Below are 27,559 nucleotides of genomic sequence, written 5' to 3'. Positions count from 1 at the left end.
CATCCATGGCAACTACACAGGACAAGGAAGCCTTGACATCAATGACTCCAATCCTGTGAAGACTCGTCTTTCTGAGACATTGCTCACTCTCAGCTAGGAGAGGTGAAGGAAGGATCAGACACTCATCTGCTTGAACACAGCACATTTAAAATGAAGTCTGTTCTGGTTCTTATATCCACTTATAGACACTTTTCTCTGCATGCACACATGCACAGATACATACAAGTATTTATTTATTTATTCATTGTACACACACATATGTATAAAATACTTACCCTTTTTACAATTAATTTCTTAATTTCTGTTAAGATTGAAAAGTTTCAATTTGGAAATGCTCAAATGTTTCAATTAGAAAAATCATGGCATTACCCAATTAAAACATTCTGTAAGCCAAAATCGCTGTCTTTATGCTGAGGACAGCTTTAACTGAATACCACAAAATATCTGCCAGTTCTCATAAAAGCTGCAGTCTAGCACAAAGTTTGAGCTAGCCCTCTGGAGGACTCTTTTCTGCAGGTCTGCATCACAGGAACAGCAAGTTGGTAATTTTCAAAGCTGCTTAATATCTATCCACACACATCTCACCACTTGGGAACGATGCAGGATCTCCAACGCCATGATGTCTGCCACCAGCTCCTGCCAATGGGAGCTGGCCGTTCCCTTGCCTAGTTCTACTTTTTGCGGAGAGTGTTTACTTCCATCACGTCCCACCACAGGGCATGCCCCCTGTGCAGCTCCTGCCCGAGATGGCTGGAGGCTATTCTGTTAGAATCTGGGACAGGGCTTTCACCGGAGAACTACATGTACCAGCACATCCATTTTTAATAAGCAAAGACAAAAAATTACAATGAAATAAATCACAAATGTACTTGCTCCTTAAGGAGTGGTGATGCATTCTGAACAGAGAAATCATTGCATAATTGATAAAACAAATGCTTTCATTATTAAATTACATTATCCACCTTCTAGTTTTCACAGCAGACAGAAAGCAGTTGTTGCTGTGAGGCAAACCTTCCACGCAGTCATTGCAGTCTAAGACCAGGCCCCCTGCCCTGTTCCGGCTGCCTGGGCAGAGTTTGAGCTGGATTAGCCCGGGAGGATACTGTTGCACAGGGGAGGATCAGCCTCTGCAGAGGACATAACCAAGCCCCACAGCGCTGGGTAACAGGTGCTGGCAAAGAAAGGCTTCAATTTGGAAATGCTCACGCAGTGAGAAAGGGCCCACGAAGAGCTACCTGACTTAGAGTTTCCAAGCAATCCTACTAAGGCCATTTATGCAGCCTAAAAACTCCGCAGCCTTCCCTTCACAGAAAATAAGAAAATAGTTTTTTTAAGGGGGAAGGGAAGGAAAGGGGTAGATAACTTTTACAGAATCTGCTGTTGAATTTCTCCTTGCAGACCAACAAAGATCAAAGAAAAACACCCTTTTCTATTCGGTTTGCTATAAAAGTTATACTTACGTGAAATATTAACAAAGGGGTATTAAGCTGCAAGTACACTCAGAGAAAAATAGCATCAATTGCCAAAGCAGAGCCTCATTCTGCATGCTGGTAAGTGCCTCCCAAGGGTGTGCAGCATTCCCTCTGCATCCCTTTAGTGTCTGCAGGAGCGGATCAGCAATTTGCAGAGCTGGACACTTACAGAAGCCAGGAATGCAGGACTGCAATCAACTTTGATTACTGCTTCTGATGTATTTACGTATGATGTTCACAATAATTTAAAACTCTAGTTTACAACCGATCAAGGATTTATTCTGCTAGAGGAAGCCTAGAAAACTCTTTAAGGCTGACACATTAATATTCCGAGTACCAAACATTTCTACATACTTTTTGCATTTTGTATTAAGTGTAACTGGATTCATCCTGTTACAAGGATCTTAAACTCAGCGGTCCCAGTTCTCCAATGCTTAGCACCTGCAGAGACCATTGTCCACTCTAGATAAGCACACACTTCCCAGGACTTCCTGGTAATTTTTTGTTTCAGACAGCAGATGACTGCACAGCAGGGAAAGAAAAGCATGAACAGCTCCATTCTCCAAACACACATCAATTAATATGTCACCTCCTAAAAACAAAGCTGAGACTGTTCCAGAAGTGGATCCTTACTAGGTAATCCTTGTTAGCAACTGAAATAAAAGATAAACTGTTCAGAGCCACATGACCTGAGTGGTGCCTCATGTAGCTCACAGCTATTTGATTTTAAAGAGAATAAACTGCTCTTGCAGTATGGTCAAGGCCAGTGGAGAGAAAAAAAAGAAGGTTAATTGGGGGAAGAAAGGAAATGCCTAAGAGCCTGGAATCCCTACATGATCAAGGGGAAGAAAAAAATTTGTTTGGAGGATACTCAAGTGCACCCAAGTTAGGAGCTAACCTCCCTGACTATGCAAGAAGGCTGCATACTCAGACATTTAGTTTGAACTTGTTGCCCAGGCATAGGTGTCTAGTGTCATCAGAGATGCCACAGAGGATTTGGGATATCCTCAAAAAACTTTCAAATGTAACAGAGGACTAATAGGTGACCTACAGCCTCCTGAAGCAGCAGCTGGAGGCCAGGTGGGACACCTGAGCGCATCTCAACTGTTTCTACACACCTGTGTCTGGGCAACAGACTCAAGCACAAGGTAGTTTGTAGACTCTCCCTCACGATGCCCAATCTTCGCATCATGAATCACAGGCCCTGGAATAATAATATAGTTGTAACGTCAGTGTTACAGTGAAGTAGAGATCATATTAGAGTGTGTATCTCATCTCTGGAAAAGGTAGGAGAGCTCTGATGTGAGGTCCCAGAATGGACAGTGACTCTCCCAAGCCTGCAGAATGGCACAGTGGTAGAGCCAAGAACAGGCACAGGTTTTGCTGTGTCCCAGTCCAACACCGCTCCAATTGGGCCATGCTGCCTTCCCAAACAGAAATATCAGCAATCTAAAGAAAGTTCTAAATAATTTGCATTCCTAATTACTTTGGTGGAATACAGCTCTAGATGTAAAGTTCTATTTTTAGAATGTTTCCAGTAAGGATCCTGATGTTTCTTTCCAGAGTCAATGTGTTTTCCGTTTATTTTAAAACAGAGACTTACTCTTCCACTCTCCTAAAAATAAGTTAGCTGCAGTAAAATTAATTACTGCAATGATTTGCCCTTTGAGAGGCTGACTGCAGTAAATTTAGGGCTAATAGGATACTGAAAGGAGAGACAAGCTCACCTCAGATAACCTGAAAACCAGTGTTTCTTGTTGGCCTACCTAATGTGGACAGACTTTTATTTGGAGCAAATTAGAAAGTGCAACAGAGGCATCCAAGGTAAGAATACTTGCATCTACATAACCAGAACTTCGGTACTCAGTTGCCTGGTGCTGAAGTGAATGAGCTCAACAGGAAGCCCTTTAATATTCCACAAATAATGCATATGGCACATTTAGTGACCCCCCTGTGGTATGGGTTGCATGGACAGAAGCTCAGAAGGTGCCTGGCTTTAAGGCCATTTGGATGATCTCAGGTCTCTCCTTACTGCTGGACTTGATGGGAGCCATCTGCCATGAGCTTCAGTTTCTCTGTTGTCTGTAACTGCTGATGTCCCACAGAAGTCTAGATGCTTACGGTAAATTTTTTTAATGGTAGAATTATTACAAACAATCTGTATTTTCATGTAAAGATTTTTGTTTCAAGTCTTATTACATTTAAATAGTCTTCTTAACAGACAGAATAGCTGATTTTACAAGAAACAACTCTCTTCAATATGGAAACAGGCCTGCCTGATGGGATTTGGTGATATGTCCAGCTTTCACCAAACTTCTTGCCTTCAGGACACCTGTTTCAAATCCTACACTGATCTTTCAAAAATAACTGGGAAAACACATGTGTCTGTTTTGATGTGTATGCTTGTCAGGTTTAATAAGATTTTCAGAATAATTACAGACTTGGCCTTTATGTAATTCTGTGCATTTGCTCTCACAACACAGTATAAGATATTTATGACAATTTCTGATAGCTTATTTGCACTTTCAGGTAAAAAAGTGTGTGCGGAATTAACAATTCAGTGTTAGTTTTAATTCTTTGCGGGAATATAAATATTTGGAGTGTGTGCAAGAAGCAAATAGTCTTCAAACTCTACGCTAGAGGAACATTTAAATTGTGAAGTCATGCACTTGAAAGCATAAAAATGTCAGCACTGTGGCTACCTGGGCAAATAAATTCTAGCTCTTGGAATTCTACTTTGTGCGGTCTCCTCATGTGGTACAGTGAATGTGGGCAACAACCGACCATGCAACTGAAGCCTAAGATCATGGTTTATGTGTATATCTATGTTCACGCACAGAGGCAAGCGGAGAAGCTACCTGAGGCTGTAGAAGCAGACCAATGAGGCTAGAACTGCACTGAGGCAACCACATCATTCCTAGCTGTAGAGATAGCTCCAGCCCTGCATCTCCACTGCACAGTACTGATGACTCTCAATAAGGGTTCTGTCAACCGGACTCCAATTAAAGCAGTGTCAGTGTCCACAGAACTGAAATTTCCTGCTTTAGAAAGGTGCAACTCTGCAATCTACATACCACACTAAGAAGAACATGACTTTTGCATAGTTCTATCTATCTGTCAAAGCTTTCCAGCCATGAATATCTGAGAATGACTTCTTATGTCTTGACTGACAGGGCTGATTGCATTATCAGCTTCTAAAGAAGGTCAGTATTGCGGAAGAGAGAAGAGGTCTATTGGGCAGCATGTGGTGGGTACAGAAATCAGAGCTTGGGATGTTTGGTCCAGCTCCCTCCATCACCTTGCTACCAGGAAGTGGTGACTCTTTACACAGGAGATGATCTGCTGACAGCCATTCTCTTTTCGGCAACAGCCGCAAAATTGGGCCTTACGCTTTTCACCAGATTTGGTGAAGTTTATTTGATGTGTGTACTGCCAGTCCTGGAAAAAAGTTCTGAGTTCATTTGTCAGCATCATAACAGGCTTTCTGCTCAGCGGCAGGTATTATAAAGTTAAACTGAAATGGTGGTTTTGCTTACTAGGGAAATATAATGAAGAAAAACAGGTTGAAGAACAGTAGAAGCCTTTAAAAGATGGAGAATGTATCAGCCTAGAGTGTAATGGCTTTATTGGGAGCTGTGTAAATTGCAATGCTTTTGAAACTCCTATTCCATTAAGTGGTACTAGTGCAAATGTACAAGGGTCCCTTGGTCAGTCTGATACTGATTTTGTTTGTAGCATTGTCTGTTCTCTCAGAAAAGGAACACTGCTACCAATCAGTGGCAGCTCTTTGCAGGATCAATTCCTTTAAGAGACGCTGATATAACAGTGTCACTGGTCAGCTCCACAAGGCTTATTCACCCTCATTAATTCTGCACAGCCTGGGTTTTTATTTCTTCTCTCTAGTTCTGTGTGTGCATGTATACTTGTGCCTAGCATTCATGAAGACCTGTTTAAGCAACAGATCTGAGAGCTGTTGCTTATTTGTCTGAACCAGACAGAATAAACAGCAGGCATAGGAAGCTAGCTGCTTCACACCAGGGTGCCAGCATGAGGGAAGCGCTATTCCAAATTGTGTATATCCAGCCTTGCCCTCCCGGGCAAATGTTTTTACACCCAGTATTTCTCCCCTTTGTGCAATTCAACAGAGTGCCAACTGCAGTTTAACTGCAAGCAGAGAGTCAGCAAGCACTGCAAGGACCACACCACTTTGTCCCACTTGGAGCAAAGTCAGAAGGTGATGGTAAATTGCTACATTGATTTTCCAGCCAAGGGAACACCACCTGTGGGAAGAGACCAGACAAGAACATCGCAGCAGACCAGCATGGGTACAGTTCTGTAGGCCAGTTGAAAGCAAATACAATCTTCAAGTCCATTCATACCTCAGCTTCTGTGCTGTGCCTGGTGTTCAATGGAATGTTTATACCTTCCTGGATTGAGAAAGATCCTGTGTATTTGTCACTGTTAAAATCCTTCAAACCGCAGACATACAGTGATGCAGCACTGACTCTGCCTCAGTGAAATTACACAGCTTCCCCCTCTTTCTCTTTGCTGGGCACATAAACAGATTCTATACAGACAGTCTCTTGAAAGAGGTTGCTTGAGGCAACCCATAGATGAGATATCAAGTCAAAGAAAAAAAACAAGCAGAAAGCCTGTAACATATTGCAAGCCTGGGAGATTTCTGTTGCCTGAAGGCATTTAAGTATAGGTAAAAAAATACATGACATATTTACACTCAATTTCTTTATGACAGGGAGATACACTGGTATTTTATGAGATGTTAAAGGCATCTTTCACAAATGTGGCTCAGCAAGAGTTAGAAATGACAAGTACCATTTTTTATCTCCCTCTCAATTATAGCTAGCCTATATAGGTATTAAATAAAACCTGCTGTCTCATTCTCCTTTCATGACACTTATATTCCAGAGAAACCACTTTGATGGAGTAACTCTTTACTCCCAGAACAGACAATGAGGAGACAACCAGTTACAGCATCATTACTGTCACTCCAGGGTAGCGCCACCTTCCAGGTAGCACATTGCTTCAACAGAAAATCAGAGGCATCACATGCATAGTCTGGCACCCTGCTCTTCAAAAAGCTAAATCAAGTGATACCTTTCTAACTGCTTTTTTAAGGTCTGAAAATAACAGAATAAAAACTACTGCTTTCACAACACAAATTAAAATGGGCAGCCTTCTGCAAGTATCACTTGTTCCTCAGAGGGTGAAAAAAAGTAATGTAGGGAGAGACTTCTCATCCCTTGTTTCCCTGACTGACTTCAGGCAAATGAGCAGTGCAGGCCAGCTGGCATGCACTATGCCTCTGTAGTCGAGTGGCTCAGTATTAAATCAAACTCGAAATTTAGACAAAGTATGTAAATATCTATAATGAAAACAAGAAAGAATTTGAAAAACAGAGGATGTTACAAATAGTTAGCAAAACATGGCCTTGGGAGAAGAGATAGGCATGGTAAATATGTCAAGCTGGGGCATAACAAGATAAGCTCAAGGAGAACCAAATGGTTAATGAGATCGAACAGAAAATTACTTGAACTATGTGTGAACTATCCTAATTAGCATACTGAAAGATACTTCCTAGAGCAAAGTAAGTCCCTTACTAACAAAGCCCCCCTCCCCACAGAACACGATGGAAAAAATAATGCTGTACCTTTAAATGGAGACGAGGCTCCTGTTACTGAAATCGTGGAATAAAGAATTTATCAACATCAATGTGATGCAGATAAGCAGACACTTCTTTATTAACAGGCAGGTGCGCGAGTGATTGCTCTCACGATCAACGTACACCAAGTTTCAAAATCATACACCTTATATAGGACTTACTTATACATATTCATTAAGTATTCATGCATAAACATAGTATTTCCCAAAAATCATTAACATACTCTCCTCCCATATCCGATTCTGTGCAGTAAAGGTTAGAAAGGTCTAGAAATGGGTCTGGGTATTATTCGGGTAGGTGGTACATGAGTCGGTGGTCGCGATGCCCCCTGCCAGAATTACCTTTTACCTACATTCACTGTTTCTTGGCAGGTAACTACGAGTTGCTTCATTCAGCTCTCCCCAGTTCCCATTAATTCTACATTCTGACATCTCAATACACTCTCCTAGGCTACACATAAACACTGTATCCAATCATGAAACTGTTATCTAAGTTCTAAACATTCCTACTAGGTGATTCTGACCAATCCCTTCGGCCTTGGTACGGAGGATTTCATAGTAGCTGTCGGTTGCTACACAAACACAAATTCCACTAAAATATTTCTTATAACTCTATATTCCTATTAAAATCAAATGTGGTTAATTAATTTAACTAATAGTAGATATGTAACACTCCTAAGAACCCATGAGAATTAGGTTTGACTAAATGCAATTGAAAACAATTATTCAAACTGTATGAAATGTTTTACCCTGTGTGAGTGGTGGGCTAGCTTTGTGGCTTTGCCACCTAGCACCCACCTCTGTGCAGACATGCAATAAATGGTATCTCGGTTCTGTGTGTGAGACTGGCTTTTCACACAGCAGGTAATGAACTCTGAACTCCATTTGTGGAACAGCACCTCCTTTCAGCAGACAGCACAGAAAAATACTCAGTCCTGCCAAGACTTACTTTCCCCTGAGGTACTGGAATGGTTGCTGGCATCAGACACAAAATGTACCAGCAGTTTTTCAAGTGAAAGCTTTATGCCAACTGTGACAAAGCCCCACTAAACAGAATGGAATATTTACCTGACTAAAAGCTGGGATATTTGGACATGAGGTGCTTTGGATGAGACCCACTGTTGACTAACCTCACTATTTACAATCTTTAGTAAAAAGTGCTTGGATTTTTCCCCCATTTTGATAAAGTCTGAGTTGGTAAAGCTAACCAACCCACATCTGCTTCTGATCTTCCAACTTCCAAAGCCAACCCCAGTTTATTACCTGAGCTAAGAGGTTGGTTTATTGGCAAGAGCTGTACTTTTTAACACTAGTCCAATATCACACCTCTGCTTGCTGACATGCAGACAGCAGGTCAGCCTGCAACTCTCACCCTTCATACGGTGTGTGTAGAGGCCATCAATGAGGACCACCTCTACAGTAACTGCAGGGTTGTGTGTTTAACTATGAAATCCTTATGCCTTTATCTCACTATGCGAGTCTGGTAACTTTAAAATCAGCAAAACCAAAGTCATATTCACAAGGATCCAGTTGCAAGTGTTATGGGCAGGGTTTAAATTTCAAACCACAGAGTCTTCAATGCTGGCCAGTTTCCATTCAGCTGAAACTAGTTCTCTTTTGTCAAGGTGTTGACCAGGTTTTACTAAGCACACAGTTTTCACATTTTAATTCTTAATCACAGTGCAGCTGCGTGGTTTGGTCATACCAGAACACCAGACACGATTTCCAACTGTACCTGGCCTAACACTGAGAGGAGACCAGCAGTCCTAGTTCCTTTCTTAGTTCTGCATCAGAGATGCAAGGCCTTTCACTAGATCCTTACCCTTACCAAGCAGTGCAAACCACCTTCAAATGAGATGGAAATCATCACACAAAATTCAGTAAGATTTCAGCAAGTCCTTTGCCTCAGAGGTGGTTGGGGTTTTTTTTTTTACTATTAAGAAGCGGTAAGCACACTGGGCCAAACAGCCCAGTATATACTGTAAGTTTGAGGGTAGCAAAATAGGAAATGTAACCTTTCTAACTGACAGAGTAGTACATATGACCATCAGCATGATGACTATAGCCATTTAACACCTCTGAATACCTCCTGCTACAGAAGCAGAACCAGGAGGAAATGTGCAAGACGGCTTTGTAGGACAGAAACATAAAGGGGCACATTTCCAGAGCACAGCCTGTGGTTCAGCCTCTTGACTTCCATTAGTGTTAATGGGAAAAACACAGCTGTGTCCCTACCCTTAGGATGCAACCCAAGAGGATACTTTTGCCTGTAAACACTGTGATTTAGTACACAGCACTGCACCCAGTATTCCCACCTCTGCCTTCTTTTCATCAGCACAGCCACTGCCATATGCTAGCTTTGCAGCAAGGCAAGATTTATGGAAGCTTTATTTTTGCGTTTATTTTCCCTGTGATGCTACAGTGGGGCAATGTATCAGGCTCTGGCTATGAAAAGAAAAGAAGACTAGAAGAAAGGCCAAACACAAGCCAAGAAAATTGTTGCATTCTTTTAGGACTGTGATATAGCACACATAAAAGCATTTATAAAGGGAGTTCCAAGGATGGGTTTACTGTAGTAACCCAAGAGAACAGCTGTATCCTCCCGCTCCTTCCTAGCACCTCCTCTTGTACATGTCCTCTCTCCCACAGCACAGAAAGGCTATACCAGTCCCCACTGCCCCCACCCCATCCCCATCCCAGCTCTGGCTTCCTCTCAGCTCCAGCACTGAAGTCCTGGCAGGGAAACTCCTGAAGTCTGCCCCAGGCTCAGCCTCATCTGATCAGACATTTCTTCCTACTCCGTGCAATGGACTGCCAGCCCATACAACAAAAAAAGCAACAAGCAAACACTGCATCTCTACTGGCTTTATAGTGGCATTGGTGTTAGGCTCCTTCCAGAAGGCAAAGGCAAACCTGCCTTTAATCAGGCAAGTGGCAGGCAAAGGATGCGCTGTCAGTCAGAGCTGTATCAGCTGCTTTTTTTGCTGGACTAACTGGAGGTTGCAGTCAGCAGCAGCTTGTAGTACCACTGGGCTGTACATGTATTTTGCCCCAGCCTGACTTGGGGGAAGCTCAGCCGAGTTTATCCAGATTATGTCCAGGACAGAGCTAAAATCCACCTTCCCTCTATAACCTCAAGAGGATCCAGTACTGGCAGAGCAAGCAGATTCCCATCTCCAGTTCAGCCTGGGGTTCCTTTCCCTGGACCCTCCCAGCATGACAGCCAGCAGCCTAATGAGCCGAGGAGAACTGGGCACTGCAGAGTGCCTGCAGCTTCACACATCATCTTCCTCCTGGGCAGATGAAACATATTAGAGACATTGCAGTTCCACAGGCCTAGACCTCCAGTTTTTAGTGCCTCACAGTGTTTGTATAACATGCATCTGGGTTTCAGAAGAAACCAGTAGATTGTCAGTAACATAAAGCCACAGGGGTAGAGGAACTGCCTGTGGAATTCAGCCCACAGTATCAACTCCTAATGTAACCCAATTTTTTAAGACTGGAACTAGGATCAGCTCTCAGTGAGAGCAGCAATGTCTACAATTAGGCAAGGGACCATCCCATTTCCATGAGATTAGGTCAATTCTTTTTGATGGCAGCCTGCAAAAAACCGCAGAGAATTTTGAAGTATTGCCAGTACAGACAGAGTTTATAATAGAGTATGGCAAAATAATCCGGGGTTTTGTTGGTAAGTAGAAGGGAAAACAGTCAGCACACATGGATATTTCTGGGAATTAAAAACAGAATGGTTCGTATCGTGCTTTTGCAGTAAGTTATTTGTAGGCTGTTAAAAGCCTGAACAGCAGCCACTGCACAGTCACTAGAACTAGACAACAGCACAAGACAGGGTGAGGAACTGGAATAAATTAGTGAATGCTAAATAAATAAATAAATATTTATTGGTATATAGTAAATTAGACAGTCCTCAAAAAAGAAGGCTAATAAAAGATGGATTTTTCTTGAATTGTATTGCATTTGACCAGCACTACTTCAGTGGCTTTGGAGAGTGATTTATGTCAGAGCAGAAATAAAGCCCTTTCACTCTAAGCTACATTCATGCATATGACTGAATTCTCTCTTTCCTGTCCCGCTTTTCTCTGCTTTTCCCCAGTTCTGAGCAAACAGAAGCAGAAAACCAAGAGCTGCAAGATCTCATCACCAGTTCACTGGTAAGAACAACTTGCAAGGCAATGGAGGGCTGGTGCAATCCCTGCTACCTCTCAGAAGCAATGGGCCAAGCAAGCGCTCCACATGGAATGCAGCTGCACTGCATCTCCTGAGTAGCATCAGCATTTCAGTGTTATCAGATTAATGTATTTCACCCTCCAGATCATTGCAGATGCCTACAAAACCAGCACAACTAATTAACCAGCTTAATATAAATCAACATGCATGCATACACACGCAGCAAATTTCTTTAATCAATGCCAATTTTATAAATTGGTGCCAGTAAAAACCTCTCTTACCGGTATGAACTCTGGAATCTGATATGGCCTTAAGGTGATTTGCAGGAGAAGTATACATCCTAGTTACATTTCCTTACATAAGCAACACTTAATAATGGGGTCTACAGAGAAAGCAGAATTTATTTCAAGTTAACAGTTTACCTTTTAATGATTTCATGGCTTTTAAAAATAATATAGAGTGACAGGCCTGTGCATTCAGACAGGTCCCTCCCTCAAACAGAACATGACCATGGGTGCACTCTTTTTTATGGGAGAAACCCTCTTTGCCTTTCCTTTCCTCATACCCATCCCGCTACCAAAATGGTGAGCAGACCATTCTGCACAGCCAGCTCTGACTCCTGTCACTGCCACTTGTGCCAACAGCTTCCTCAAGCCAGGTTCTGTCCCAGGTAACTTGTGCCACTTGAAGGGCTGAAGTAGTAGGTGACCTTGTAAAGCATAAACCTGGTGCCACAGGCACCCTGAGCAGGATGTGCACTGGGTTTGTTTCTGGACCACCGCATGCTCAGACTGCAGTGTTCTCCAGAATGTCACTGCTTTTCCTCCTGAGCTTTCTCAGAGAAACTTTGGGCAATTACTCTGTGACAAAACAAATCTTGTTCAAGCATGTTTTTATTTGCATGCTACATCTTGTCACCCTTTTCTCTGTCCTCTCCTGTTCAATCTGCAGAGTGGCTACGAGAAGGATTAATAAAAAAGCAGAACAGAAGGCCCTGAGAAAGCTGGTGACACCCAGCTCATTTCTGCTGACCTGTGCTGTACAGGAAGATGCTGTGGCCAGCACCAGGTGAAGACTGAGACAGTTATGTTGTGCTTCACCTTCATGGCAAAATCAGTGCTGATGCACTGATGGAAGCAGTAGGATTATACTATAAAGGGTTTACTTGTCCTGCTGGTAAGAAATACTTGTCCCCTGTGAAAAATCTGCATGCCTGGCTATCTGCTGTTTGGAGATCAGGGTGAGACTATTATACCTTTCTGGCCCTGTCCAAAATGTTCTGGTTTATTGCACTTGGCAAAGCAGGTTTTATTCAAAATGGGACACCTGTCAGCTACAGCAATGCACACTGTATCACCCATTCAGCAGCAGCAACTCTCACAATGATTTCTTTAATACCTGGCTGAAGTTGGCCATAGTTCTATCAACTGTAACTTCCATTAGCATGGTACTTTCTAGATTTGATTACTGCATTGCTCTCCATTTTGCTGCAGAAATGCAAATTATTGGGCTGTATGAGTAAAAGATTCTCTCCATGAACACAAAGGAGCACATAGGCACAACAACAGGAGGGGGAACCCCTGTAACAGCATCAGAGAAATAGAGCACCCCAACCTGGCTGCTCCCAGGGCTATCATGGGTGCTCTTAAATTCAAAAGCTTTCAAACAGGTAGTACAACAGAAATTACAAAATAATTTTAATGTGAGAAAAATGCATTCTAATTTTTTATAAGACAATTCACTGTCTGTTTTGCAACAAGTACATGCAGAAGGACTGATATTACGTTTTTCTCAAGCTCTCATGCCGAGCATCTATGCCCTTTGCTATGTGGAAATTCAGCATGTAAGGACACATTTGTCACACTGCCTAAGCTGAAAATCCACGTGCAATTGCTATTCTTCCCCCTACTGTAAGTTATTACAAGTTCTGCTTATTGAAAAGAAAGCTGGAAGTACTCTAGTAAGAACATATGTATCTACTTCTGTGATCAAGCATGTATAGTCTGAAAGTAGTAACAATGAGGAACTTTTACTGTATTTGGATAATCACCCGTTTCTTTGTAAGCTTTGTTACCTTCTCCCCAGTTGGCTAGCTTAATTGACAAATTAAGCATACGTACATGGCCAATAAATTCTAGGTAAAGGCTCCTTTTTTAACAATGGTGAAAAATGGACAGTAATGAGGATACAGTGACTTTTCTCAGATACTTAGAGACTTCCAGACAGGATAAATAAAAGGGATGGGTTTCAACTTATTTAATGTTTGCCCCAAATTGATCTTTCATCCAGCACACATCTGAGAAACACATTAAAGTTAATTTTACAATGCTTGCTGGAGTTTCATATTCTGCCCTTTTTCAGCAGCAAAGCAAATGTCAGCGCTGTGAAGCTCTGGGAACTCATGCTGAATGTCAGAAACAGTGCAATCTGTTACTCAGAAGCCTTGAACTTCTAGACCACAGAAGCCTTAATGCCTGGCAACTGCACATTGGGTTATAACTTGGGAAATGTCAGAAAAGGATGAATTGGGATTCCTTGTAATGAAAGTAGTGAAGTATGTCCAAATGTGACATATAAAGCCCCAGGGCAAACAAAGCCATCCACATGCAGTTGTTACAGCTGCTTCACAGAGAGGTGCTCACACCTGCTGTAATGGAAGTCACAGGTCTAGCAATTTGAAACAGCAGCCAGAAGAGATGGGAAAAGGGATTTTTTTACTTTTTTAAAACACCACCTGGAAACTACTGCAAGGAGAGCCACAGTTAAGGATGAACCTAGTGATATACTGACTTTATTAAGCAAATGCTACATGGCACACAGGAGGTTAGCACGAACTAGTAGATTAAAACCAGTTTGAGACACCATTTACTTTTGCCCACAAACACAGCAGTTCATCACTGCACACTGCAACAGAGTGAACATTTGCTTTTTCATGAAAGGGATAATCAGTTAAATTTGAAATATCAAACAAATTCCTACTTTGACTCACATGATAAACTTGTGTTTATCAGAAGGAGAGGGATTCCCTTATTTAGATATAAAATACAGCTTATACATCTTACCTATGTATGTGCCAAAGGTAGAGAGCAAGTTGATCTAGCTTTGACATCAGCCCTGCTTGGAGCAGGAGGTTGGATTAGGTGACTTTCAGAGACCCTCTCCAACCTAAAGCTTTCTGCAGCGCCTGTCCCATGGACTTAACACAAACTCTTACCCACTCCTACTGATTGTCATGGTAAATGCCAGCTGAATTCCACACTGCACCTTCCAACACTCAGTTTAGTTAACAGCCAATGTTCAATCTTTGGTTCACAATCCTGAATTTGTAGGAGATAGAAAATCCTCACATTCATTGCCTGCTTAACAGACAGTTGACAAGGAATGGCTAACACTCTTTCCCTTCTTTCATTAAGAGCATTCAACCTGCAACAGTTGAGACACTTTGCCCCTTAAACAAACACTGATTATAGAAATTAAAAGTAAAGTTTTTGAAGTGGCACCTTAGTCCTGCAATCTGATAACTGAAAGCAAACCCCAACTTTTATGGCAACGGTGGCTCATTCAACAGGGCACCCCTTTAGGTGAAAGGTACATAGCAAGATTGCAGCACTCTATTAATTTTAGATCGTTTTGACAGTCCCCTTCTCCCAAAATCTGAAAACCTCTGTGGGATTCAATACAGCACACAGCAAATGTGAGAGAGCAGAATCAGAACCTCTGTGCAAAGGAATACACAAGCTGAGGTTATGGACAGATTTAACAGGTCTTTCGCCCGAAGTGCTGATGTACTAAGACTCCGACTTCACTTTCTCCTAAGAGCTCCTGAAAACTTATCTGTTTATTAGCATTTCTTCTTCCAATAACTGTCCACAATCTAAATGAAAGGGAAGAGCAATATAGTATTGGGAATATTTTTGTCTGAATCTAAAAGGAATCTTTGTGCCCAGACTGAAATGTGCATTTCTCTGTGGACTTACCATTCAGGTTTGATTTTGTAGTTCTCCTTTTTCCTCTACCCAAAAAGTAAGCATGACACAGAAAGTCACCAGATGCTTGGAAATACTCTTGAAAATGTAGTCTTTTGAGAGAAAATCCCTATTTGTTATGATGAATTAACAGAATTCATACTGAATTCTTACCACATACAAATCATGAAGGTGCACACAAAATAGTAATAATAATTACAACCCCATGATTAAGAAGGCAAGTGAGAAATTATTGCAGGATGAGAATCTGCAAATAGGTGTGTGGTTACTAAAATATAGAATACTAAGTATGATTCTTACTAAAAATAACTACACTAACAATAGGACTAATAGTAATTTCAATTTAAGTAAAAATTATTGTTTTGTAAGGTAAATCTTAGTATCAGAAAAAAATAAGGGCAAGTTTGTATTTTACCTGCCGAGGGGTCCTCTCCGATTTACTCCTGCACCATTCCCAATCTGTGAGTTCAGGTTTATGGCTTTCCTCATGAGACAACCTCCTCTCTGGTCCTTCAGAAAAAGTCGACTGATCAAAATTTCTGACCTCCTCTCTTTCCAAGCGCGCCGGTTTGTCCGGGAAGAGGCGGTCGGTGCTGCCCCCCGCGCCGGGCTCCGTCCCGGCCGCGCCCCCGCCACCGCCCCCGCCGCCCCGGGAGCTGTCCGCCCGGGCCGTGGTGCTGAACGCCGCCCGCCCGGCCCGGGGGCGGGCATCGCTGCCTCTGCCAGGTTCTGTCGAGCTATCGCAGTCGTAGCTCACCAGGCTGTGATAGGACATCGACTGACCATCCCCATCGTGGTGGTGATGGTGTTCCTGGGATATTTTGTAGATTCCATAACCTTGCTGGAATGACAGGTTGAATTCGAAGCCCCTACGTTTCGCTAAGCAGAAAGGAAAGAAATGTCGTATTAAAAGAATAAAAATGAGATTGCATACACAATGAAAACGACATTCTAAAACTTGGAATAAATTATTTAACTACTGCTAGAAACAGACAATTTTCTATCCATAAAAAGAATAAATTGTTGAGACAAAAGACCTCTCAGTATGTTATTACACTGCCTTCTTAATAAATTCAGTAATTATGCATTCCAAAGCTAATGCATTCCCAGAAACTGGTAGACCATCTGCCATTTTCAAAACCACACAATATATGATGTTTTATGCCATACACAAAAGAAGAAAATACTTAAATGTTTTAACACTTTTTCACAGCCTGTTTCAGCTATATTCCTAAAAGTAAAAAATCGTACAAAATGATAAAACATTTCTGAAGATCTAACTAACTAACCTTCAATATCAACAGTTAAGCAAGAACAACAGAATTCTACAATAAAAAAATAAATATTTGAAGTATTTACACAGTGAAATTTTTGTGCATTCTCTGTTCTAAACTCATTGCTTCAACTAATCTGACACAGTAACTGAGCAATTAAATATTCTCATTTGTTATTTATACCCCTTCATTATTCCTCCTGACATAAACCACCTGAGATTCTTCATCCTCCTCTTCATCTCACATTATGTAGAAATTAAAGAAGTGTTTTTTATTTAACTAATGAAATCACCTTCCCACCAAAATTTTCATGCTAAATTGTAAAATAAAAGGTATGAGGACACATTTACACAACCTATATTTCTGCTCAACAGTTTGTGTGCTTACTATGGGTGAAATTCTGACCTTAGCAGTCACTGAGTTAAAACTTGAGCATAGTCTTTAGTACGCATATCTAAAAGTCACCGATTTATTTTAAATAATTTTACAATTGCTACTTTTCTATCTGTTGTACATTTATCTCGCTAAATAGCGTCATTAAATACATCTGAAACAAACTGCCTCTTGATGAACTGCAGTCATCCTCTCCAGGAAAGTGGTTACAACAGCATCAGCCACAGCACAAGCCATTTGCACTTGAAGAATGTGTTCAAAGCAAGAGAAAGCCATGAAGGAGAATGGCTTTTCTCGAGGATTCAGGAGCTTGCTTTCTTCCTAAACATGCAGTGAACGACAAGAATTCACCCGATGATGTTAGAGGACTGTCACTCCAGAGAATGTGAAACAACACTCAGATCCTCAGAATCTGGATCGTAATTTAGCTCTTAACTTCCACCACTGGACCAGAGGAGCCTTTTAGGTCCCTTCCATCTGAACTGCTCTATTCCTCCAGCTGGTTTTACATGGAGGCCCTCAGAAAACCAGGGTTTTAGAAGATCCCAAGGTTGCCAGTGAAGGCCTGGCATCCTCTGTTACACTAAGGTAAACTTTATAAACATGCAGGGAAATATTTTTAGGCAAAAACTGCATAGGAGTCCCTCAGCTTTCAACAAGCAGAATGAACACAGTGAGATACAGGCCCCTCCCAGCAATCACATTCTTCTCTATGTGCTTTTTGGTGTCCTTGTGACAGCTGTACAAACAATAGCTTCTCTCCTTCTTATAATTTGCTTGCAATTAGCATGCTTTTTTCCCCCCACAACATGAAACAGGTTTAGCATGTTCCATGTATGTGGTTAGTAGAACTCAGATTTTAGTAAATACATCTTTTCCGGAGTAGGAGAGGAGAGAAAAACTAGGATTCAGAGTCCATTGGGCTCTGCTAAAAGATCTGACAGTAACCTGGGAAAATCAGCCAAGCTTCTGTGCCTCAGCATCCATGATTTCCATCCAGCTGTCTCACATTAATGTTACGAGTCTCACATATTGTTCTGAGTAATGTTTATGCCATTCAGGAAAATTATTTCAAGGAGTACAAAGTACTGTTACTGGCACTGACTTTCTACCTTCTTTATTGCAAGATATATTCCAGCTGCATCACCTTTCCATACTTACTTTTGAGTTCTTCTGAAGACACTGCGTATGAGTTCCTCCTGCAATTAATGATACAGCCACAGGGCAGGTGGATCCAGTGTTCTGACAGGACAAATACTGGGGTGGCTGTGGCAGCCAGCAAAGTCAGCAGGAAGCTAAGGGATTCAAATGGAAAGCTTTGAAAGCCGGTGATGTGCTGGACAACCATTTGTATCTGAAAGGCAAAGCATTTTGAAATTTAAAACTCTTCAGGTACATAAAAGAGATACTTCCAGGAATAAACAGAACATCTCACTATGAATATGACACAACTAAAGGACACAGGTTGTCATTAATATTTGTCAAGCCTAACAGTTTTGTTTCTAACAGAGTGGAGAAAACACACTGACAGAGGCTCTCCTCGTTCTGTATTTCTCAGAAAAATCCTTGCTTAAGCTAAATATAGATGCTTGAGCACTACTAAAACAAGCAACTCAGAGGAGGCTGCTAGTTCAGTCTCTCCTGCATGGTATTGAGGAACTCCAGCTCCTGATGGGGAACAGAAGCAAGAGCTTAGCACCACACCAGGCTGCGCTGCGGATGCTCTGTAATGCTCTCCTTCCTTTGAGAGAATCTCAGGTGCTGAGTCTATACATATCCTGGGAAGGGGCGACAGGGTAACTGTCCCCGACCCATGTTCTGTGTACTCAACACTCCTTTCTAATTAGACACAACTATACCTGTTCTCAAATATACCAGTGCATGGACATGGACAACATTCCCTCCCCACCACGCCTCCTGCCCCAACCAATGCTATAGAGATTACAAAGATGCAAGCAAACCTCATTTTTCTAACAAACTCTTTTTTTTTTTTTTTTTTAACCAGTCTGGCAAAGGACGTGACTCACAGCTGTGAGAAGGGGCAGAAGAGCTAGCTTAGTACAATTCACAGACCCCATAATACTGAACAAATGCTTGCCAGTATAAAAGGGTGGCAGTAAAAAAGGGTGGACTTCAGCCATCCCTGTATTCAGGTGATACAAATGATGTGATGACAGAGTAACATACTGATGAATCAGGCTCTGCCAAACCTGCTGAAAGCCAGTTAAATTCATGTAGTGACACAGACCTGCTTAAAAAGACTTTTGCTGGCACAAACTATACTATAAGGAACAATTGCAATACCTACCGTTCACCTGTTTCAATACACGGCACACCAAGTCACATCCCATTTAAATGTAAGTAAGCATTAGAAAGTAAATCAATCTGATAATTTACCATCATTGGAAGCCAGAGAATTACTTTTGTCAATGCAACAATCAGTGAGAATCGTTTCTGGGCGAAGCCCACTGCGAAGCTCCTGCTCTGTATGCTGTTCATGCAACGGGGCTCGAGTGCACTGCTTTCAGCCACACCTTTCCCCAAAACTGCCTCCGAACTGGGACTTGCATTTTGGAAATGCTTCAGGGTTTTATCCACAGGGTCCACCAGTGACACAGATGGGGTAGTAGTACTGCAGCCTGCAGGTGTCCCAGGGGTGATGTAGCCTCGAGAGATTTCCTGGTAATCAGTATGTAATAGCTGTTGCTCATCTGAGCACAACAGCTGGTAAGTTAGAGGAACAGACAGCACTGTGAGAAGGCAGAAGCACAGCGAGTAGATAGTAAATAAAAACAAGATGTAGGAACTGGCACAGTCAGTGAAGCAACCCCAGGAGGTGGGGATGTACGCGCCCCAACCACAGAGAGGCAAAATGCAGATCAGCAAACTGATGACCCAAATAGTAAGAATGGCCCATACCACACTCACTTGTTGCTTGGAAGTGCTGCAGCATATTGTCTCAGTTTTGTTGATGGTGTAGAAGTTGTAAGAAACTAGAAGACAACCTTTCAGGTTGCTAGAAATGCCCTGGAATAAATACACAAGCGCTGAGGTGGTGCACAGAGGCTGGAGGAAGACATCACTTGACCACTGGGTGAGCATGAAAATAATCACTGGCACAACACTGATCAAATCATCTATTGACAAAGAGGTCACAATCATTGAAACCGTTGTTTTGTTTTGCATTTTCAGCAGGGAAACTAGTGAATAAATGCTGCCTAGAAGTGCTGTGAATGCCATGATAAAAGTCAAGCAGAATAGAAAGACATTCAAAGTTCTCTGCTCACTAGGCTTATCCATAACGCTACGATTTTCCACGAAGAAGCTTGTCCCATTAAGTGACAAATTACTAGGCGTTGCTGACATTGTCCTTGGCAAATTTTTTCTTTACCTTCTCACTGACTCTGCAAGTTTTCACTAGCTGAAACCAGAAGTTAGTTCCACATCACAAGTTTCTTTGTCTTCCTAGACTCTCTTTTGCGGCATCTGATGAAATATTCAGGTGAAAGCACCCTTGATAACCAGAAAAAGTCATGCCCTACAAAAATCAGGCAACAACAAGTATCAAAGGTGCTGAAAAAAATGCAGTTCTTCAAAATCCTTTCAGTACTGGAAGATGGTTAATTTAGGTTCTTAGGTAATAACATGCCATTCACTTTTGACAGATATCAGGCAATGTGCCTTACTCACAAGTTCAGTTGAAAGGAAGGCAGAATATCAGGTATATCCAAGCTCTAGTAGCTCAGGAAGAAACATAGTAGAAAGGAGAGGCTGTTGGATTCACCCTGCACTGTTCTGAGCTGCAGGAGGGAGGAGTCAGATGCAAGCAGGATAGCAGAGAGGAAGGGAGTATCTTCTCAGACAGAGCTGAGCTGCCTCTTAGCTGGATCAGAAGACTGAAGCAGTGTCCCTGTTAAGCCACACCTCCAATGCTGACACTGAAATCCAATGCAAATACTCAGATCTGATGTCAGCTGTAAATGTCATTCCCATAAAGCCCACGGCTGCTCCAGGGCTGTGCATCATGAGCTAGAGTGCTGCTTTTATTTTTTTGCACTTCTGTACTCCAAGCTTAGCAAGGGGAAAAGCCACAGGCACCTTTTATGAAGCTGAAACAGAATGGATGTGTCTGCTCTGCCTGCCTTCTTGTATTCCTGCTCCCACTGCAAGTGTGAGTGTGTACGTGCATACACTGCACACGGATGCTAACTCTTTAGTAACTTAGTGACAACCTTTCATTAATGGCAGGTAAGTGCCATGCACGTTTGCCAGGTGTTGCCTGCCTATGCGACATCTCAAGTCAGTCTGGGGTTTATAAAACTTCCATTCCCTGCATGACTCAAATGTGACCCGCGTCAAATGCTGAGACTGTCTGCTTTAGTTGAATACATGGATAGAATCACAGCCAAGTGCATTTTGACACCTTATGGATGTTTTCTCTTGAGAAAGTGAAACTGGTGAAACTGAGAAACTAACAAAATTTCCAATACTCAGTTCTTAAGAGGACAGATGCAGATTCAATGCAATCTTCTTGAGGGACTCTGCCTTTCTCTTCTTTTTGGCACCACTCTGAGTTCAAATACACGATGGGGATGTAGGACAAGTATTTTCTGATTAAGGGTAATATTGTAAGGCTGCCGCAATTACTTGCTAGTCTGGGTAACATTAAAAATCCACTCATTTAGGAATCTGTGTTAACAACCTGGTCCTTGCTCAATTCTACCCACTTTGAAATGCATTAGCAATGTCAAGGCAACAGCTGGATTGCTCGGGTGTTTTCCCTCCTGCCAGAGCAGGGCAGGGCTGGAGGCAGTGATTCTCAGAGGTGCTGGAGCCCCAAACAGGACAGGCAGTGGAAGAGAATGCATGGCTGCAGCTGTATCATGCGACAAAAGACCACAACACAATAAGAGCCAAGGGAAATGACAACTTATCTGAATAATCCCTCATTCATCTCCAGTGGGAAGGCTCATGCCCCAAAACAGGCTAGGTCTTCCAGTCAAGCCCATGTACAGCCATAGAACTGTCCTCACTGCAGTACCTGCTGTAAAGCCATGGTCCTCCTATGCAGCCTGACCGAGAGCCTTTCCCTCTCCATTCTACCTTTCACATCTCAGCTGCTCCTGTTTTGAGGATTCTGCGTTATCTATCAGGACCAATAGTCAACCTTCATGTAAGAAATCCACAAAAGAGAGGAGCATCCATCCTGTTTTCCACAAAAGACACAGTTCTGGATCTGGACCATCCATCTGGCCTTTAACTGCACAGGATTTGACTTGGATTTTGTGATTTATTTGTCCTGTTGGACTATTGATTGTTAATCTGGGCTGTGCCAGCTAAAGGCCATGGCTCATTTCCTTCCATTTACAAATCACAGTCACTTCTGCCCCCACAAGTCAACTTTGAATTAAGGACAGTGTTCTAAATCTTAAGATTAACGTGTGATCCTGGTCAGAAGTACAGTCAAGAGATAAGAAGAGAAAGAAGCATCATTCACCCTTATTTGGACCTTATTTTTCAGCCTGGCTTCCTCAAGAAACACAAGACCATGCTGTCTGAGTGTGGATATATGCGTGCACATGCCTCTCTCTTCCACTCCCTATCCCTCAATTCCTTTTGACAAAATGATCGTTTTCATCTCAGTCTGATAGTGTCAAAGCTATTAAGTACCCACAAGTTTTATGAACATGAGCAGCTGATGCAACAGATCACAGCAGGCTGCAGCAGTTCCCTCTTCACTAGAAACTAGTGAACAAACACAAAGCAAAGGCTTTGTAAATACTCCAACCGTAAAGCTTCAGTTGAAATTTCAATTAACCTGGATGCTAAACTGTGGGAAACCACCTTCACGTACTCTGGCATGTCTCAAAGCTTTCTGATATGTGATCAGTTACTTTCATTCTTAAATTCCCTGTTTCCATTGTGTGTGTCATCTTCATTTGCACTTGCCACATTGCTACTGGGTGTTTAGAAACCATTTTAGTGATGCTTGAAAAATTTATTTTCCCTGCTTTGGAAAATTTTCCTCCTGTCCAATAGCCTTGAACAGCAGGTATCAACTACAAGTTTTCTGAAAGTTCCTTCAGTCCAATCCTCTTCACACACTTCACTGACCTTGCTTTATTGGCTGTGCATATACAGCTTCTATGCCTCTTTGTGGATTTTTGGACACACTTGCTAAGAGCAGTCCATTCTGTGCCTTCCGTTTATATCTGGAATGAAATGCTCATCAGCGTTTTTAAGAAGTCACTTTTATTTATCACCATACCCATTCAAGGCAGATGACATATGACTCACTTCAGTTTATCTTCCCACAGAATGTATTTTATTATATGAACTGCACCTTGCCATTCTCTGCGGCAGCTTTTACCATAACTTACAATATGGTGAAATGTACTTTCCTCTGGACATTTCATAGTTATAAACTGAAGGTCTTAGGAGTGATGAATTCAAACAGCTTCCCCTCTTATTTATCTTTCTTTAACATGACTGATAAATTCTGATAAAACATGTACAGAAAGATCAGTTTAATTTTAAAACTAAAGAGAGAATTCAGTTGTAGTAAGAAACAAGCAACTCTACAAAAAGAAGCATGATTTTTCACATAGCCGTGCCTCCAGTAGTTGACTTGCACACCCAGTAAAGTCTAAGCTCCGAAACTTCTCTTATGGCTGGGACAAATGAATCCAAATTACATTCTCTGATCTCTTCTAAAGGATGAGTTTGTATTGCAGTCTTTCAAAGCTTACAGGAACACTCTCTTTGCAATGGTAATTTCAGTCCCAAATTTCCCTGAAATTCATGAAAAGACTCAACTAGGCCTGGGGGTGGCAAGGACAGGTAAGTGAGCAGAGAGGTAGGCAGTGTCATCACAATCTCCCTTCTCCCAAATTTTCTAAAGAAACAGTGCTAGAATGGAATAATACAGCACTGCCAAAAAGCCATGGTTAATGATCTTGCAGAAACCAAGAGAAAGAAAAAGACACCTCTGTCTGCTGCTGTGTCCTTGGTTTGGACTGTGTCAAGGCAGGCACGAATATGTAGATTAAGATCCTTACTACCTATTCCCTTTCTGCTCTGCATTTAGCCTCCTGAATTATGGGAGGTTCCTAATACAAATACCATCTTTTGTAATATAGATATATATTCCTTATTCTGGTGTGAATTCTCTTTGCTAAGGAATGATCACAAAAAAAAAAAACATTAGGCATGGAAATCTCCTCTCTGGCCTCATTTCAAACAGCACTGCACAACGATGTCTCTTTTAAAGGAAGAGTCAGCACTCAACAGTCTATGAAAGGATTTCTAAGAGACACACTGCATGTAACAATTCAGAAATGCTTGTAAAGAGAATCATACATTCACCATGCATAAAATTTAACCAACAGGGTATTCAAAATTTATCCTATTTAGTGTATGAGTCACATTTTATTTTCATACCTTGCTTTAAGCTAAGCTTTGACTTACGGTTTTGCTTCCTTTTGCCACTCAAGAGAGACAAGGCTATTACAGCAGCTATATATATAAAAAATATTTCAGAAGGTGATACAACTTCTGCACCAGGCATAAATGTATATATATGAAATTCCATAAATGTCTTTGTAATTTATTCCTCAATAGAATGTGAAAGAAAATGTTTTATTTTTTTCTAGAATTTTTTTAACAGGGTTTTAAAAAGATGTCAAGTCATATGATAATTTTTGGTCTATTGGACTCAGACATCACTTGCAGACACAAGACGGTTAAACTGCAGCTATTTCATCTAGTTATTTGCATTAGATAAATTAAATCAATGGTGGCTTCTAATAAAAGGCAGATACTCTTACACTTAATCCATTTCCGCTGCAGCTGTATTGCTGTGGTGTAGGAAAAGGATGCTTACTGATTTGGAGCAATTACAGCAATGTAAATTGGGAATAATTCCATTAAACTTAAAAATATGATTTAACTTATGTGCTCATTAAGGGCTACACTGCACCAGCTCTAACTCAAACAAAACAGAACCTTGCTGTGCAGAGGCTCCTGACACCAATGGGTTATCACTACTGTCAGCAGCCTGTCACAGCCTGTCCCCCCCTGAGGTAGTGCCTCTCTCAGCAGATGGGCCGGCATTAAGCCCTGCCCATTGTCAGAGCTCCCGAACTTCAGGTTTGTGCTTCCTTGCTGTAAACAGAGACAGTAAGTTGAAACTGCAATGAACTGAACGTTTTTGGAGAACTACAGAATTAATAAGAGACAAATGGAGCTAAAAGTAAGTAAGCCCTGAAATGTCCACTGGTGAGTCATCATCACGGTGCCCACCTTTCCCCAAGACTTCCAGAAGCCTATAAAGAGCATGTCAACGGGCAACAAAAGCAGTGCCAGCACTTCAGTGAGGCTCCAATAAGCAACATGGCTGAGAGATGAGAATGAATCCATCCGGGTTGCACTGTATGCACACCACCAGAGATGATTATGTGCTGTTTTTCAGGAAATGTCCAAAGTGAGATCAACTAGAAGAGAATCAAGCAATTATAAGAAAGAAATTCCAGGATGGCAATGATGAAAGGGAGGAGTTATTAAGTATGCAGTGTATACAAGGAGGAGAAAGGGACAGTTCTAGTCAGAAAGGTGTTATTTCTCTAATGGATGGCAAGGCAGAGAGATGGTGGCAAAATCTGAAGCTACCAAAGCGAAGAGAAGCTCAGTTCTAGACAGTGTGGGGAGTAAGACATTCTGCTAGGTGTGGTGTAATTGCTCTCTTGAGACAAAACACTTCACAATGTCACTTTTATTGAGCAGCCACTGGCTCACAAATTGATAGGAGACAGACAGCTACAGGGAGGCAATTCTTCTATATACCTCCTCACAGTAACTGTTTGCTTTCTAGTAAGGAGCACAGCAGACTATGAACGTAATTCTTGGAACAACAAGATACGAATGCTTTTAATTTTTCTGCACAGCTCTACCAGCAGTAGAACACCTCTGATGCAGCTGTATTAGCACAATCACACCTAATCACTGAACAAATCCAGTGAATGTAAGATTGTGCTCAGTAATCACTCCTATTTTAGATGCTGCAAAAGGTGTGTAGCATATCGGAGAAAAAGGAAATGCGCAATCTAGCAGGAGCTAGACAGCAGTAATACCACACCACTTGGAAAACTGCAGGGAGGGAGTTAACTGGCGAATCCAAACAGCTGGGAAGAAACAGTTATCCCTTTCTGAAGGGAGGGGGGAAAAAAGGAAGAAGGCATATGCCTTTGAGTGACCCAGCTGTGACTTCATCTGGAAGGAGCAGGAAAATCAGCTGTATATGTAGAACTTTCTCCAACAGTAATAAAATTAATGAGCACAAGAGCAAATGTGTAATATTGTTTGCACATTTCACTGCCTGCTGTATAGTCTCAAGGGTTCCAGTCTCAGTGGGCTTAGTCCTTCATGTCTCTTTCCATCGTTACTTCCTCATCATCTTCTCTCCCACTCACCTTGAAGGAAGGTTAAATGAGCAGACCAGGAAATTCAGCCCCAAGCGTCAGGATGAAATCAACTTTTGATGAGTGAAGACTGAAAGGTCTGGAACCGCATTCTGCCTCTAGAGAACTAAGAACTTGTATTTGCTGGTTATCACTGCTTTTATCTATACCAACAAAACTATTACCTTTATAGCACTGACCTGTTTCTTGAAAATATACTATTATTCACCAAATATTTTTGCAAGGATGCCAGTGTTTTAAACATTGCTTTACACTAAAACCTCAAAAACAAATGCCATCATAAACAATACCCACAGAATGTGGACAAAGCACAGGACACAGCTTACTGCATGAAAACCAAAGAAAACATCTTTTTTTTTTCCTAAAAAAACAAATGAATCCTGTCTATTCTGCACATATGTTACAGAGACTTTAAGGTGCTTTAAGGGAAGCAATGATTTCTGTGCAGCAGACTAGTACTTCTCCAAGTAAGCGGAGTAGCAGAAGCATGCTGCTCTTTTCCAGAGAAGCCCCAGAGAGAGGAGCGGCTCTGCAGGAAGACAGCAGCTTTTCTGCAGCCTGAATGAGAAAGAAGAGGCTACAGAGAAATTCCTTAAGGTCACCCATTAGGGAAGGCTGCTATGGCTTAGAGTGTAGCTATTTTCCTGGGACTTCTTTAGGAAGACTTCTATTCTGAACTTGAAGCATTGGAAAAGTTTTGAAAAACAGGAAAAAAAGAGAGTCTGGGGTAAAGCTGAAAAACCCAGAAGTAATACTGTAAAAGAAATACAGGAGATAAACTAAATTTGGTGGATTTCATATATTCTGTAAGACTGTTGAAAAAACAGTAAATGTTTCTTTTCCATAGCTTCAATAAATTTGAGAAGATATGAAAAGTCATATGGGCTAGAATCCATGTGTCAGCTCTAGCCACTGCTGTCTGCGATAGGTGTGTTCTGGAGTTGCTAAAAATCACACTTCGAAACATAACCATATACTCTAACTTGTTCCCTAAAGGGTAACCAAATGTGCATGTTTTTTTGAAGTTTTTTTAGAGTACTAAATAAAGAAAGGGCTGCTAATTAATTTTGAGTGACAGTAAAAAGATCTGTTAG

At 41.6% G+C, this 27,559-nt stretch overlaps 1 protein-coding gene across 3 annotated transcripts in view; it reads right to left on the bottom strand.

Annotated features, from left to right (window-relative positions):
* GPR149 (G protein-coupled receptor 149) overlaps window positions 1-20,855 on the bottom strand; it is a 33,533-nt gene extending 12,678 nt beyond the window's left edge. For all 3 annotated transcript variants that reach the window (XR_008749330.1, XR_008749331.1, XM_005228885.3), the window contains exons 1-3: window positions 19,387-20,855; window positions 18,151-18,343; window positions 15,738-16,201 (exon numbers count right to left, since the gene is read on the bottom strand). Coding sequence is in view for 1 of the 3 variants with exons in the window: in XM_005228885.3 (XP_005228942.3) it covers window positions 15,738-16,201; window positions 18,151-18,343; window positions 19,387-20,355 (1,626 nt within the window). In the remaining 2 variants the exon portion in view is untranslated. The remainder of the gene's footprint in view (window positions 1-15,737; window positions 16,202-18,150; window positions 18,344-19,386) is intronic.
* Window positions 20,856-27,559: the final 6,704 nt, after the last annotated feature.

The sequence above is a fragment of the Falco peregrinus genome, chromosome 12, assembly GCF_023634155.1.
Source record: "Falco peregrinus isolate bFalPer1 chromosome 12, bFalPer1.pri, whole genome shotgun sequence".
Taxonomy (NCBI): domain Eukaryota; kingdom Metazoa; phylum Chordata; class Aves; order Falconiformes; family Falconidae; genus Falco; species Falco peregrinus.
Note: the sequence above shows the minus strand (reverse complement) of the source record. Positions and strands in the feature narration are given on the sequence as shown.